Genomic DNA, 15,644 nt, shown 5'->3' with positions numbered 1-15,644 from the left:
TGATAGAGGAATTTACCTGATATCATTCCTGTCTTTGCTCCTTCCCTATCGGGTCTGAAAGGGAAGATGAGACCTTGGTGGAGTGTACACCATATCAGCAGTGACAGAATGTCATTAACTCTGCACCCACTCAGACGCCATTCTCTTTGTTGTATTTAGAGTCTAGAGCCAGACAGGAGCAAATAGATTCATGCCTCTGGATAAAAGAAAATCTGATTCCTGGCTGACTGATGGAGTAAAGGCTTTTCCTGGTGTCCACAACAGAGTTGAGGAAATATCAACCATCCATCACTCCACAACTGTGAGAAGCTTAATTAATGGTGACCTTATGATTGAATGCATGAGAGTCCTCTCTTGCACCGGGAAAAGGTGTGTGTGTGTGTATGTGTTTGTGTGTGTGTGTGTGTATTTCGAGTGCTGACAACTGTCCATGAAAGAGTAATGAGCTCCTCCAAATGATGCATCAGTCCCCAGTGGCTCAAGAGATACAGGGGAATCCAATCTTTTACGCAAGGAATATTGGTGTGACATTTCACCAGAAAGCAATCGCCACCATCCACTTCACAGAGGCAGCGTTGCTTCCTCCTGTGGTCCCATGAGCGTATGCAACAGCATAATGGGAGTTCCCCTTGACGGTGGGTTGCTTAAAAGACCTTAAAGGTCCTGTTGTTGTGTCTTCACTCCACTGCACTCTCCACAAGCCTCGGTGCAGCCTGGGGTATAGGTGCCTATTCGGTGCATCGCTGCACACACAGATGTGACTGGAATCCAGATGGATTGTTATAGGAGACACCTCATCGAAAAGCAGAACACGCATATTCAGATATGTGCACATGGGCAGCACCGGTCCCTGCGGGACACAATGGAGTCTTGCTGAGGTGTTTTTGCTCGATTGGAGCTGACCTGCAGCCCAGACTAATAGATTAGAAGTGTCTGGGGTGAGCAAATCTCTCTCCCTCTTTCCCTCCATTGCTCCCTTTTCTTCCTTACCAGTGATTCTATTAGATGTGACAGAGCTTAGGAGTTGAGATTCCAAACTCAGCTTTTAGGGACACTATTTTGCAGCTAAATTATATGATTGTAGATACTGCACGTTCTCAATGACAAACTAGTTCATCATGATTTGTGGCATAGGTTTATCTTGACATAATGTTTATGAGCAACCACATATAGCCACTTTAACAATTTTAACAATCCCATAAATGTTAAATGAGCATGATAAAGACACACAGCACTGTTCCATACTCACATTAGCAGATCTTTGGCCCACAGGAAGCCATAATGATCCATAATAGGCAGCCATCCGTCTGTATTCTTTGGATATTTTCTCAGATTCACAGCCCTGTTGCCTCCAGTGGGATAGTGATGAACAAGAGGCGGCGTCTCCCAGCTGGTCCCTCTTTCATCTTGGGTTGCTGAGTCACCCAAATCCCCTTCAAAAATGCTCCCAGTGACTGTAGCCTTTTATTCGATTTCAGAATGGTTTTTCAATGCCCAAAAATGCCCATTATAATTACCTACAGCCCAATGTGACATCTTAAAATCTGTTGTGACCAACAGTCCAGACCTCAAGCATATTCAGTTTATTATCATGTATGACAAAGAAAAGCTTCAAAACATTTGAGTAGCTCAAATCAGCAAATCTTTGGAATTAAATTTAATTAAACTTAAAAAATGACTAAAATGATTATATGATTATAAAATAGTTGCAGGTTAATTTATTTGTAGCTCGAATTAATTTTGATCATACTCTAATGAATACTTTATACATACTATATACAACGTGCTAACATATAGGCAGAAAACAATCTAATCATTGGTGAAAATGTTATCATCATTTCCTGGTAAAAGCAGTATACTTTCACTATCACATATTTCTCAATAATTACCAGCCATTCCAAAGCAATAACTTCATTGCATCTAAGTTAATTGGGAATCACTTAATTATTTTCATTCACTCCTGCACAGTTATTGGCCCGTAATTTAAAAGGACAAAAAAAAATGACAACAATATTCACATTTACTCTGCCTCAGGAGAAGAAGAAAATATATTATCCTTTGGTAAGTCATGTGGAGTCTTGTCAGTATCAGCTTTTGGACAAGCAAATTTGTAGCTTTTTGCCTGAGATTGCAGAAAACTTCAGCTGACTGGTGCTTTTTATCAAGAGACTCTCAATCTTTTACACCAGCCAAGAAACACTCAGGCTGTCAATCACCAGCAGTGACCAACATTTATCTCTCTGGGGAAACACCAGGCACCTTCACCTTTACGTACCTCAACACATAAACCGCCTCCACCACAAGCTAGCCTGAAATTAGTTCAAATGAAAAACACAGGGCCACTCCACTGAGTGCAGAGAGCCAGACTGGAGCTCAGTTTGTTTCCATAATCAGTTTCATTTAGACAGTGTGGTCCCCCTGGAGTGGCTGCAGCACTTTGCACAATATAATTCAAACGCCAGGTGGATTTCAAAGGCAATTAACCATACCAGACAAGGTACAGCACTGCAATTATAACAAATTAGGCAATTATCACCATTCCCCAATACTATCGGGGATGAATGTAGCCCTTAGTATTTTGTGAGTTGATGATCCAGTAAGATCGATGGGAGTAAAAGGGGGAGAGTGGAAGAGAAAAAGAGGAGTGGGGCTGCAGTACTAAGAAACAGAAATAGACTCATTATACTATTATTTTCACATCATGACTCACAGTATGTTATCACAACTCCTGCTACCTTCAGGAAATCAATTTTCATCCAGAGTTTCTCATATGTTGTGTCTTCTGACAGCTGCATAGATGACATATTCCATCAATAGCTTATTTTTTTCTTTTGATCTAAGATCTGTAGTTTTGTCTTTTTTCTGCTTAGAATATACTTGACTAGAATCAGACATGCGGTGTATTTCTCGCTAGCCTGTGGCCATGACTGACATAAATCATTTAACATTTTATTGTCTTTACCTATGCAAGGGTAGTAGTGCATCTTACAGAAAGCCTTGTGATTGAAGGCAGTCTGATAGTCCTCTACCTGCGCTCATATTTCTTGTATTATTGTTGCAGAACCTTACACATAATTGTCTCCTTTTTCTGAAAGCACACACCTTGAGATATCAGGTTATTCAGGGTGTTATTGACGTCATCCCATCAGGCTCAGGTGGACTGCCACCGAGGCTCTTAGACACACTCCTGTTCAAGCTTTACAAACCTGTCTGCACCGCTGTCCTTGGCTCATCCCGGAGGAAATTGATTCCGGAGGGAAGTAATGACACAGACACACACACACATGCACAAGCACACATAAACAGCATATACAAAATATGCAAATACACATTACACACAGAGACTGTCAGACAAGTGATCTGTATATATCTACCAATCATTTTTCCTCTCACACTGAAGTTTGGAAAAGTCTGATTGTGTCTATCCTCTTGACTCGACCCCCCACCACCCATCCAAGCGTAATAATGGATCCAATCTGAGCCTGTCCAACCCTCTATAGCACCAGTGGGAGTAGCAGTGTCTGAGAAATATCTACAGTTCAATTCTCCCTGAGAACACTGAGCTGTGCATGTGCAGTGTTGTGTGTTAATGTGTCCATGAATGTGTGTATTTTCCTTAACAACCCCATTGTGAACTTAAGGTGAATATCCTTTGTCGTTAATTGACATGCAGGCTCACGACCCTGAGCTTGATTGGAATAGTATATTCCCTCTCCTCTGAGTAACCAGCCAGGGTTACAAGGCTGTTACATATACAGATGCTGTCACTGCAGCCCTCATGAGGTAACCATCTCCTCATTATGTTTCCACCAGGACCACTGGTTTAGCTGCAGGCACCATTTCAACAGAAATGGAGTGCGTCACGCTTCAGGTGCAGAGGAGTACAGTGACATATGTGAATTATGAGTAGAGACATCTCAGTGTGGTTAAAGGCATCGTCTCTGTGTGTGTTCAGACTGGGATGATTTCATGCATAACATAATAATAAACATGATCTTGGTGTATGTGCAGCCTTATGATGTGTTTCACAAAGGGCTTTAGGGAAATTAGATATACCCATCATTCCAGATAATCTGCAGAAAAAAATATTCTCAACATACTGTAGGTTTTTCTCCTATCACTAATATCCCAGCATGTACCGTGTGGACTTAATTCCACTATATGCAGTCCAGAGAGGCTGATGAGTAGACTCAGAGGTGTGTGACATGAAATTGTTTGAAAATCCTTGGCTGGTTGCTAGGAAATAGTAGTTATGGCTGGATGGTCATGTATGTCTTGAAGGTTGAGAATGTCTAGGCAATTGTCAAAATATCCTTGAGTAGAACACTAAAACCTGAACAGCACCATTGCAACGTCTCTCCAGGAAACACTGCAAGATCATGTTTTTTCTGGTGCAGATCCCACAGTCTAAGTATCTAACACATCAGGTAATGTAGGAGTTAACAAAGCCTCCTTGGGTGTAAAGTTTAGTGAATTCACTGAGGCATCTGACTTGCACATAGCCTCAGCTCAGTTCTTCTTCTTGCACTTAGAAAGACCTGAGATTTACAGGCTCACATAATTAAAGTGTTTGCTCTTACTGCCACCCCTGTGCCATCCAAACAAAACTGCCAAAGTACACCATTACCCTTCTTGGCTGTTGAGAACAAAAATGCATTTCCAGCCTTTCAGGCCATTTAAACAGGTGATGTGAAGTTTTTCATATAAATCTGGGAATTGGATTTTCATAAAAGTCATTGGTAAAAGGTAAAACATCACTTGCTAAGTGTTGCATTAGGCCATTTTGTGTTGTCCATTAAAAGTTAGTGCGAACACTATTGTGATTTAGATCCCAAAACATCTATCTCTCTGAATGAGTCACTTAATGTTTGCACACCAAGGGCTGCATAAAAACGAAGAAACGTTAATGGTCCCATTTGCCTAGAGTTATTGTCCTTCAGAAGTTCTTTGATAATCAAATGCCTGTTGAGGTTTCCTGGTGAAGGGCCAACACCAGCTTTACCTGTTGGAGGATTTGTGCAGGGTGAGGTTTTATGCTGTGATTTCTGTCTGAGCTAGTATTTTATATGATATTTGATCATTTGATATGTTGTGATCTTAGTATATTTGAAATAAGACTGGTAAATATTGCTCACATTTTAGCTAAACAAAATGAGTCTTGTTTTTCAGCATGGTTAAAAATAATCCTAGCGTGGCTACGCAGTACTGTGCATTGCTTGGTCCACCACTTGGTTGGTCTTGACTGAAATATCTCAACATTCGTTGGATGGATTGTCAGGAAATCTGATACAGAGATCCATTTTTCCCAGACAATGTATCCTAATAACTTTGGAGATCCCTTGGCTTTTCATCTCAAGCCACCATGAGGTTAACTCTTGTGGCTTTGGCAGAAATATCTTGACAACTATTGGATGGATTGCCATGACATACACACATTTATGCCCGCTCAGGATGAATTGTGATGACTTTGGTGATTAGTTAACTTTTCAACACCATAATCAGGTCAAATTTTTAATTTACCCAATACTTTGGCTAAATACTTCCAAAACTAATGACCCATTAGCCTCAGTTTTATTTTGTGTTTAGTGTCAATTAGCGAATGTTAGCATGCTAACGCACTAAATTAAAATGGCGAACATGGTACAAATTAAAACTGCTAAATTAGCATGTTAACATTGTCATTGTGAGTATGTTCGCATGCTGATGTTGGTATTTAGCTCAAAGCACTGCTGTGCTTCAGTGCAATCTTACAGAGCCGCTAGCATGAAAATTGAATCCAAGATTACTTTTGTTTCTCTATCATTATATTCCTTGCAATTTCAATTGTGGTAAGTTAGCACGAAAGTTTACTCTATCTAAGTGTAATAAAAGAAATAGGCGCCATTAGAAATGAAGTGTTAACTCCAAATACAGATGCCAGGATGTGGGTAAAAACCCACATGGAAAAAAAACAAGGCGGCCCTGATTATCTTCCTCAAACCAGCAAAATCCAATATTTCTTTAGTTTAGATTTTCTACAGGCGGCATAAAGGAATCTGATCAACCAGCCTTGCTCGGCATTACCTGCATTCTGCATTCGCGTCAGAGCTGTAGGTGATAATTAGCTATGCCATGATCCATATAATGAGAGATTACTTCTGGAGATGTTCACAGATCAGACATGGTGGGAAGAGGCAGAATGGGGGGAGAGAAAGAAACAAGCATGTTGAATAGATCCAATCTTCCCACACTGTTTAAAGTAAAGGGATAGTAGCAGATGGTAATGTGCAACAACACCAAACGCCTGCTTAGTAACAGAGTTTTATACAGAGCAGACTGGAGATGACGCTTCTGCTGCCAGCTTCAATAAGTTCCCCATTAGACATGCTGTCTGGTATGTTTGTGTACTGTATATCAGCACACACACAACATACAAACACACAAAAGCACATATACCGTTTAGATCTTATTCCCTGTCAGCACTGCATTAATAAGCTCAGTATTCTTCACACATTTTCTGCATCTTTTCATGCCCTTCGTCTTCCTTTTCCTCTCTTGTCTATGTCCCCAGCAAATGTAAAAGGAACCAAATAAGCCCAGACTCATTTAACTTTACAGGAAGCCCATTTTACATCAGAAAACATTTGATCAAAAAGCACTCTTTTGACTCAGTAATTAATCATTCAAATAAAATAATTAACCTACCCTGGTTATCAAGCACACCTCTGAAAGCTTTGATGATTCCATGTGAGACCATTAAAAAACCCTCTTCAATGTTTGTCTTTCTATCTGCATGATGAGTCACAAATTTGAGTCTTGATGATCAAACGAAATGGTTGGACTGGATTTATACTCTGGTGGTTACTGGTGTGAAGCAGGAAAGCAGATTTTTGCCATGACCATCCTCTAATGACCTGAGCTGCCATCTGTACTCAGCTGTGCCAGGCAGGCTCTGGGCTTTTCTTACATCTATCACCACAGTCAGAGGGTAATGACACAGGCGAGCCAAGGGGAGAGGGGCCAGACATCTCCATCTTCCTCCTCAGGAGTCACAGTGACCTACACACACATAGAAAGCCTTAACTCTTGGACTCGGATGACATTGGCCAAACCCTCTAATCTTGTTATTGTGTCTCTTACTCCTCCAGTTCTAAACTATATTTCAATCTTCTAAATTCTATAATTACTTTCCTCTCCCGAAGATGGAAAAGATTGACTTATTTGGTATGCCTTTGTTGATATGTTAAAATGTCACCAGCTCTCACTGTGAACTTATTTGCTGATTTTCCATGCTATGGCGCTGCTGTGGTGTTTTGGATTTGCTCCCAGAGGAAAAGCCTTTAAAGTTTTAGGAGTAAACAAAAGGAGACTGATATAATTGGTCTCTGAGGGTAAATATTATTTCAAATGAGCTTCCCAGAAATACTTGGAAACCAACCGACAATATGTTCTCATTAATATTTTCCAAGTGAGCATGACCTTGTTGCCAATTTGCCACTCAGTTATTCTTCTATCGTCCCTTGAATGAATCAAAACTCAGAGTTCCAATACTATTATGATCTTATATGTACATTCAAAAGCTCTTCACTATTCAATACATTTTCTGGTACTAATATCTTTTAAATCTAAAAAAAAAGCAACATTAAACTGTTTTGGATGGGGACTTTTTGCTCTGCAGGTGAGACCAACCAGCCCACAGTCTGTGGTTTTATATGCACAAACTAATTAACTAGGAGTGCCAATATGTACGATACCCCAGCCTGTCTACACAAATTAATCTGGAGACAATGAATTTCAAATTATCCCCTGACCACTGGAGCAGATTAGTTTGATTGCTCAAATAATTGAAACGTGCATACATGTATGAATTATCTGTAACTTGAGAAAAACAAAATCCTGAAAGTGATGAAGGTGGTGCAGTGCTGTTTTGGGCTCAAAAGTTATGAAAAAATCGTTCATTTCTCACATTTAAGACATTGCTTTAAAATAAAATGCTCTTTATATGTTAAAAACCGAAACTCATGTAGATAACTTTATAGAAACATGAAATGACAAAAGAATCAATGTTTTAGAGCCTCAGCCTACTTGTATCAAATGGTTCTTTATCCATTAAACTGAAATCAATGCCACTAAGTGAGTCCTCTCTGCTACTGCATCCAGTGAGTGAGGTGTGCACTGCGACGCTGACCAAAAAGCAGAGACAGACACAAATATATTTTATTGCTTGAGACTTGATGGAAAGAGGACATAGAATACATGCAGGTTGTCTCCACCATTTATAAACTAAGTTGTATCGGCTGTCATGGAGACAAACTGCTTGTAGACTACGTCATTTATTATATCAAGAAATTGTATTGTATAGTCTCCTCTCCATTTGTTTTGAGGTAGGAATAGCAGTGTGCTGAAAGCATGAAAAAGTGTATCTTCTATCACGGTCATAAATTGATAGTCTACTTTTACTATTAATATGATACCATGTCTGTTACTGTCATTTAATTGTAACACTTTACCCTAAAGCATATTGACTAATAAACATATTTTTGCATTATATGGTGGTGCAGCAAAAAAATCAAATCAACTCACAATAAATTGATTCAACATGTCAGCTCTGAATGGTTGTTGCTATGCCTGTCAAACTGTTTTAGATATTGTGTCAGTCACTACTATGAATCCATCTTTCCCCTCCAGGCTTTCATGTGTTATCTCAGTCAGTAAGTCAGACTTAGGCAGACCTTAAGACCCTCGCTGCGTACATGAAACAAGCAGGAAAACTGTGTTACGTATTTCTTGTTTAATAGTTTGCTTTTACTACACATCTGAAATAATCTTGTTGCAACACCACAATAACACATCAACACTCTTCCAAAAAGAGATACAGCTGGAGCTACTTCAGACATATTTGATCACAACAAGTATAGCTGAAGGGGGGCTACAGTGTGACACCATTAAGGACCGTAAACATCTACAGCATTCTCTTTCTTTTTAATCTTATGTCGTCCAATTTTGTCTGGCCTGTATGGTGAGAGACCACAATAATGCACAGTGAAATATTATATTCAGGCTGTCCAGTACATTTGCTTACTTTCTCATTGTGACTGACACATAGATTAACACATTATTGCACAGAGCTACAGAGAGGCAAACGGTCAGATATCAGTGGGAAGGAAGTGAGCTTTTGATCCAGATGTTTCAGCGCCCCGGACAGCTCCTCATGCAGCCACATTGAATGAACGGTGTCACCCATCCCGACCGGGTGTCCTTAATAAAACTGTTTCAGTGTATTGACTCATTCAGACTGTGTTCACTGGGTGAACTCCGACTCATGTTTGACAAGCTCGCCATGAGGGATTTGACTTTGTGTGCGTAATAGTTCCTCAGGTTGACCGAGGGCACCTCTTTTATCCCCTCGTCGAAATCACAGCTTCTCATTGCGATCTCCAGCTGTTTTTGTCTCTTGTAGAAGAGGGAGAATTTATTGAAAATGAGCGTAATCGGAAGCACAACTACTAAGATCCCTGCCAGGATGCACGCCGATGCAGTCAGCTTACCCGCTATGGACACCGGGACCACGTCTCCGTACCCGACAGTGGTCATGCTGACGGTGGCCCACCACCAGCACGCCGGGATGGTGGAGAGATCCTCGCTGTCCTCTTTCTCCACCGTGTAGGCCATGACGGAGAAAAACGACACCCCGACAGCCAGATAGAGAAGCAGCAGGCCCACTTCTTTGTAGCTGTTCCTGAGCGTGGCCCCCAGGGAGCGCAGCCCTGTGGAGTGGCGGGCCAGCTTCAGGATGCGAAAAATCCTCATCAGCCTCAGCACTTGCGCAACGCGTCCCAGATTGGCCAGCGCCGGGCTGCTCTCCACCACCAGATTTATAAGGAGTGTCAGGTAAAACGGAAGAATGGACACCAGGTCTATCACGTTTAACGGGTGCTCGAAGAAGTGCAGCACATCCGGTGCCACTACGAACCTGGCGACCAGCTCCAGAGTGAACCAGCCGATGCCAAAGTGCTCCACAGTCTCAAAACGGGGGTCCTCTGTGGGTTGCCCCTCGCTGTCCAACAGGCTGAACTCACTCATGCTGTTCATGCACATAGTGGCGATGGAGCCAAGCACCACCAGGATAGAGAGGATGCTGATGATGCGGCTGGCCACGGAGTAGCCGGGGTTATCCAGCATTAACCACACGCGCCTCCGTGCGCTCCCGAGCATCTGCTTGTCAAACTTGGTGGCGTCATTATAAAACTCCAACAACTCGTCAAATGATGAGGTGGTGCTCCCCTCATCACTCCGGTCTTCCCAGTCGTCCCTGTCCTGGTCCATCTTCCTACAGTGATAGGCGCTGCTGCAGCAGGAGTCAATAAAGAACTCGTTGATGCCCCAGTACTCGATCTCCTGGCTGAAGGAGAAGATGCACAGCTCGGCCATGACATGCAGCCGCCCAGTGTTATAGAAATTCAACACATAGGGGAAGAGTGCCGGGTTCCTGTCGAAGTAAAACTCTTTCTCTGTGTCGTCGTAGTCGTCGCACAGCTCCAGTATGGACTCTTTGGACTGACAGTGGAGTAGACGCGCAAGTCTCGTCTCGGGGAACCGGGAGAGAGTGTCGGACTGGAGACGCTTCTTGAAGCCTCCCACGTTGATGCGGATGGCGGCGTTGTCATCCATGTGAGCCCCGCGGCCCGGTTCCCCCCGGACCTGACCTGTCATGTCTGGAGGGGGACACGCACGGTCACAGAAAGAAAGAGTAACAGACAAAACCACAAAGCAAAAGAGAGACACACACAGAGACAGAAAGAGACGGACAAAACAGAAAGAAAGGAGAATTACAAGACAGCTGGTGCTCATCTTTTAATTGATACCTTGCTTTTCAAGTAAAAGACTCAACTGGCGCCAATTGCTTTTTTTTGTTTTTTACAACCACGTGTTTCCTCTCAAATTACTGTCAATTTTATGAACAGCAGTAGGCCTATTTCACAACCTTGGCTCATTTGAAACGAAAGCACATGTGAAAAAAAAAAACAAAGAACTTACTTTAAAGCGCGGCCAGGTCACTCTATCCTCCTACAAGAAGACTCCGCATTTCAACTCCAGCGATGGCATACTGCAGTTTGTGGGCAAGTTTGGCCCCAGAAAAAGCGCAGGAACCTGTTTCCCCTGGAGTCCAAACAGACTCGTCTCTGTCAGGTTGATTCTCACAGCTTGGCCAGAAGAGCTCTTCTGAAAGGAGTCGGCGCGATGTCAAATACGATGTTGTTGCCTCCAGACAGGAATAAATTGACGCTTCTTTCTGAAATGTAGGCTACCCGAAGGCTTGGTGTAGCTGGTTGTCCTCACATCCTGCATCACACGGGGTTTACACCTCCTTCAGCTACAGGTCTCGGTTACAGTTACAACAGTAAATTCTGAGAGCCGTAGGAACTGATACACGCCCTGGCAGCGGCTTTTGTTTGTGCGAGGGAATTCCTCTCTCTCTCTCTCTCTCTCTCTCTCTCTCTCTCTCTCTCGCTCTCTCGCTCTCTCTCTCTGTCTATCTATCTATCTCTTTTTTATCTGTTGCTGAGCAGCAACACGTAGCTCTCCCTCTGTAACCCCCCTCCCTGGAGTGATCTCAGCATCGTGGTGCTGAGGGGAGAGGCGCAGCTCTGGGAGGAGAGGGAGTCACCACCTAACGAACACTCAAGAAGCATCCAGGCAGAGAGAGCCAGGGAAAGGTTACACTCTGACACAACATCAACTGAAAATAAACTACGAAGCTTTTACAGTGACAAGTGTGTAAGCGTAAAGTGACAGCAAATCACAGTGAATGCAATTGGATATTACACAAACAAAGAAAACATTACTGTAATGGGCATATAATAAGATCACCCATGCCAGAGACAGTTTTATATAAGCATATCACGGAAGCAGAGTATGACACCATAAGATCACAATAATCAGATTAAAAGAAAGATTGTTTCAAATCTGTGCAGCAGAGCTTGAGATATCCCAATTTTTAGTCTCTATATGGGTCAAGCTCCAAAAATACTGGATCGGACAAGTTCCGTTTCATTTTATTAGACCCTCCCTGGTGGGTAAATACCCACAACTTGAAACTAACTCCCCTAGTTTGTGGTGCAGGAGTTCCTTTAATATGTGCAGCCCAAGCTGAGATAACCTTGGTGATAACATCAGGGGTTCATTTGTTCACTGAAGGAGCTTCACAAAGCTCCTTCAGTGCCACAGAAGACATTATACAACAGTTTTATGGGCAGATCAGTAATCCTCATCACAAGTAAACTGAATTTTAATGAATTTCACTTACTGGAGTGCCCCTTTAATTTTACGTAAAATGAAACCAAGGCAGTTGGGTACCATAGAAACACTGTAGGTATCCTGTGAGAATGTGAAATGTGTAAATGTTTGTTGCATATGAGGACTGATGCTTTCATGTAAAGGTTACGATTGATTGTTGCAACTATGGTCATTGATCAAACACATTCACTGTCATGACACGGGGATCAATAGAGTTATGACATTCAACCCATGCCAGTGTGTCCTCACTTGAAACACTGTTTAGTAATCCTCACTACAAAGTATGTGGGGACCATGATACTGTTTGATCCAAGAAAAAAAAAAAAAGAGAAAAAGTATGAGCTTTCAACACTGACCACCCCAACCGCTGCTACTACCCAAATCCCCTTTTATCAATTCAGTGGTGACATCATTAACAGCCCTGTCTGGCAGAACATAAACCCAGTGTTAAAGCGGTGGCCTTGCAGAACAGCCTTGCTTGTATTGATTAAATGCTGAAGGTTTTGTTCCACATGTCCCAATGTGTCTAAAGAAGGTGATAGCAGTTGCAGACAAAAGCTGCCTTATAGGAATTCTCTTGGGTGTTTGCTCGTCAGTATAGCATTAATTAGCTCTTTGTCTGTAAGCATTTTGCACAGAGTGAGAAAGTATGAGTCAGGTAAGCTGTTAGTTACGTCCAGAACCTATGAAACATTACAGTCCCTTTGGTTTGTGGTGTTTGAGCATTTGAAAATTACACACATGGCCAATTTTAGGTTCTAACTGATACTTTAAGCAGCCACGATGAAGGTTATAGCTCTAGCACTTCGTTGAGTTGAATGAGAGGACCTAAAGTGAAGGCTTTAGTAGCAGCTATTGCTCCCTCAGGCTGTTCCACTGTGATCATTTCAGTCTCCCTTCTTTCCAATGTCATTCACTGGCCACCCTGTTTAAGACACCAGACTTTATCTACATTTGAGATTACATTCAGGATCACAGGCAGCTGTTCTGTACTTGCTAAATTGTATTGTAATACACTGGCTCTGCTTACTACTAAATAGGATTTTTCACTCCCAGATTTTTACTCGCAGACAGCCAGCGCATTTCAGCGTTTCATCACATTTTTTTTTCTCCAACAATTTCAGCTTAACAGGAGCATGTAAACCCATGAGACTGCCAGTACAGATTGGGTCTTTACAGTTGTATTCACACACGCCATATCCTCATTCTGTATGCTTTTAGGGTTTTAATGAAAACTAAAACCTGTGCTCTTCAGGTACTCCCAATAGGACGGTATTATAGATCCTCTCACAGGCCTCTACAGATCCTCTACGCCCGCACACGGCAGATTTGTAGGATTTGGAAAAGCTTAACAACAGCCTTGAAAGCACACACAAACACTCTCTGCTGATTACAATGTTGCGAAATTACAGACTTTTTCCTATTAATGTCCCTCACTTGTGGGATCCATCTGTGGTTGTGTGGGAATGTTGTGCTGTGATTATAATCCTATTTAGCCTATCATTATCCTCGTCCAGCAGGGTCTTATTGAGTGCCTGGGTATCATCCTCTGCTCACTGTCATTTCTTGATGTTTGTGATCTGTATTATCCTGATTATTTCTCATCATATTACCTCTCACTGTGCAGGGCATAATCCCATGTTGGCAACAACATACCTTTACTACTGCACTTTTGGATAGCGTTCAGATGTCACAGCTCTCAGGATTATATTATTAGGTGACAGTGAGTGTTTATCGTTTACTTGCTGGGAAATGTTAATTTTCTGTGCAGGATATCAGATTTAGGTGAAAATAATGGGTGTCTTCTTGCTCTGCAAGCTCCATCAGTCCTGAATGGTATCTCTGACAGCACACACACACACCTCCTCAGACTTCATTAGCGTGGGCGAAGAAGCTTGATGTTTGTAATAACGAATGTCATCAGCGATATCAGGACTTTGTTCAGGACTACTGAGGTGTTTCGTTCTAAATTATTTGAGGTAACCAGACTATCATCAGCAGATTATTCACTCTCTGCTTTTCATTGAACCAGGCAGCTTTTGATTCATTCTTCTCCCACATGGTCGAGTTTAATGTGCTGCTTTGTGGAGGAGGAACTATTCTCATAGCTTATTCTTCAACAAGTCTCCTTAGATCTACTTTCTGTTTGATAAGGCCTTGCTTTTCAAAGAAATCCCTCTGTCTCACTTTAGCATGTCGAGTTTGCTAGGTTCAACTATTACAAACAACCGGTGGTGGAAGCAGTATTCAGATTCTTCATTTTAATAAACTATTTTCAGAACCTTTTGGTCCCAATAAAATATATCCTGTATTTTAAATCACCATCATTTCGATTCTGCGCACTCTTGTCAGGCTTTCATTCAAATCTCATATTTTTTTGATGGAGACTTCTGCAGAACCCCAGTATAAATTATATCATAAAATAATAGACAGCTTTATTGTGGTGTCTCAGCCCTGACAGCTGAACAGTAGATAAAGGAAATAAAATGTCCTCTGTATTAAAATGATTCATGGCTTGAATTTCAAGCTGCAACCCTAAATCATAAGAAACAAACTGTTGTGTTTGCTCTCAGGGATATAATTCATTTCATGCAGAACAATGCAGCTTTTGAATTGTATGAGTTTGGTCACAAAACAGTTTGGATTGAAGCTTAAGTGCCAATAAATTTCGAGTAGTTTGAAGTAGAACCTTTAGGGCAATTTATGGTAGGTGTGTTGAGATTGGGATATGGAGTGATAGTTTCACAATGAAAGAATAGCTCTGAGTGCTAAAGGGACCAATCAGTTACAGTTTTTAATCAGTCTGCCAGTTTAAAGCCTTCATTTTCAAATCTCATAATCATGCCTACGCGATCAAGAGGAGACACAGCTCATTTCACTCTTTCACAGAGTCAAGATGCCTTCAGATTTTTAGTATAAGTAAGTGGGTATGTGAGAGGAAGGTGCATAGATAGATAAAGAATGGGTGGAGAGGAGAAAATGAGAAAGAGACGGAGAAGTTGGGAGAAAGTAAGAAGAGGATGTGGTTATCTCTCTATTTCCTCGCTCCTTCAAAGCCTGAGGTGCAGGCTTGAGTGAGAGTGTGTAGGAGTTTTTTGTGTCGACTAAATCTGCTGCTCCCTATCTTTTGCTCGACCGCCTTTATCTTTCTCCTTCCCTCGCCCTCTTTCCCACTCTCTCGACGTCTTTATGTATCTCTGCTAACATTTTATATCCACTCCCTCTTCTTTTCCTCTCTCTCTCCCATCTCTTTTCTTCATCACTCATATTTCCTCGTTTCTACCCTCCAACATCTTTCTCCATCGGAGGTCAGGGTTCAACAGTATGTTGACCTCATCCTTGACTGAAAACATCAGAGTGTCATCTGA

At 41.9% G+C, this 15,644-nt stretch overlaps 1 protein-coding gene across 1 annotated transcript; it reads right to left on the bottom strand.

Moving 5' to 3' along the window:
* Window positions 1–8,270: 8,270 nt before the first annotated feature.
* On the bottom strand, window positions 8,271–11,521 carry LOC137191921 (potassium voltage-gated channel subfamily S member 2-like). Its single transcript, XM_067602411.1, has 2 exons — window positions 11,017–11,521; window positions 8,271–10,694 (listed from the first exon to the last, which is right to left on the bottom strand). Exon 2 carries the CDS (start codon window positions 10,690–10,692, stop codon window positions 9,253–9,255), a length of 1,440 nt encoding a protein of 479 aa, XP_067458512.1. The 5' UTR covers window positions 10,693–10,694; window positions 11,017–11,521; the 3' UTR covers window positions 8,271–9,252.
* Window positions 11,522–15,644: the final 4,123 nt, after the last annotated feature.

Source organism: Thunnus thynnus, chromosome 10 (assembly GCF_963924715.1).
Source record: "Thunnus thynnus chromosome 10, fThuThy2.1, whole genome shotgun sequence".
In the NCBI taxonomy this organism is placed as follows: domain Eukaryota; kingdom Metazoa; phylum Chordata; class Actinopteri; order Scombriformes; family Scombridae; genus Thunnus; species Thunnus thynnus.
Note: the sequence above shows the minus strand (reverse complement) of the source record. Positions and strands in the feature narration are given on the sequence as shown.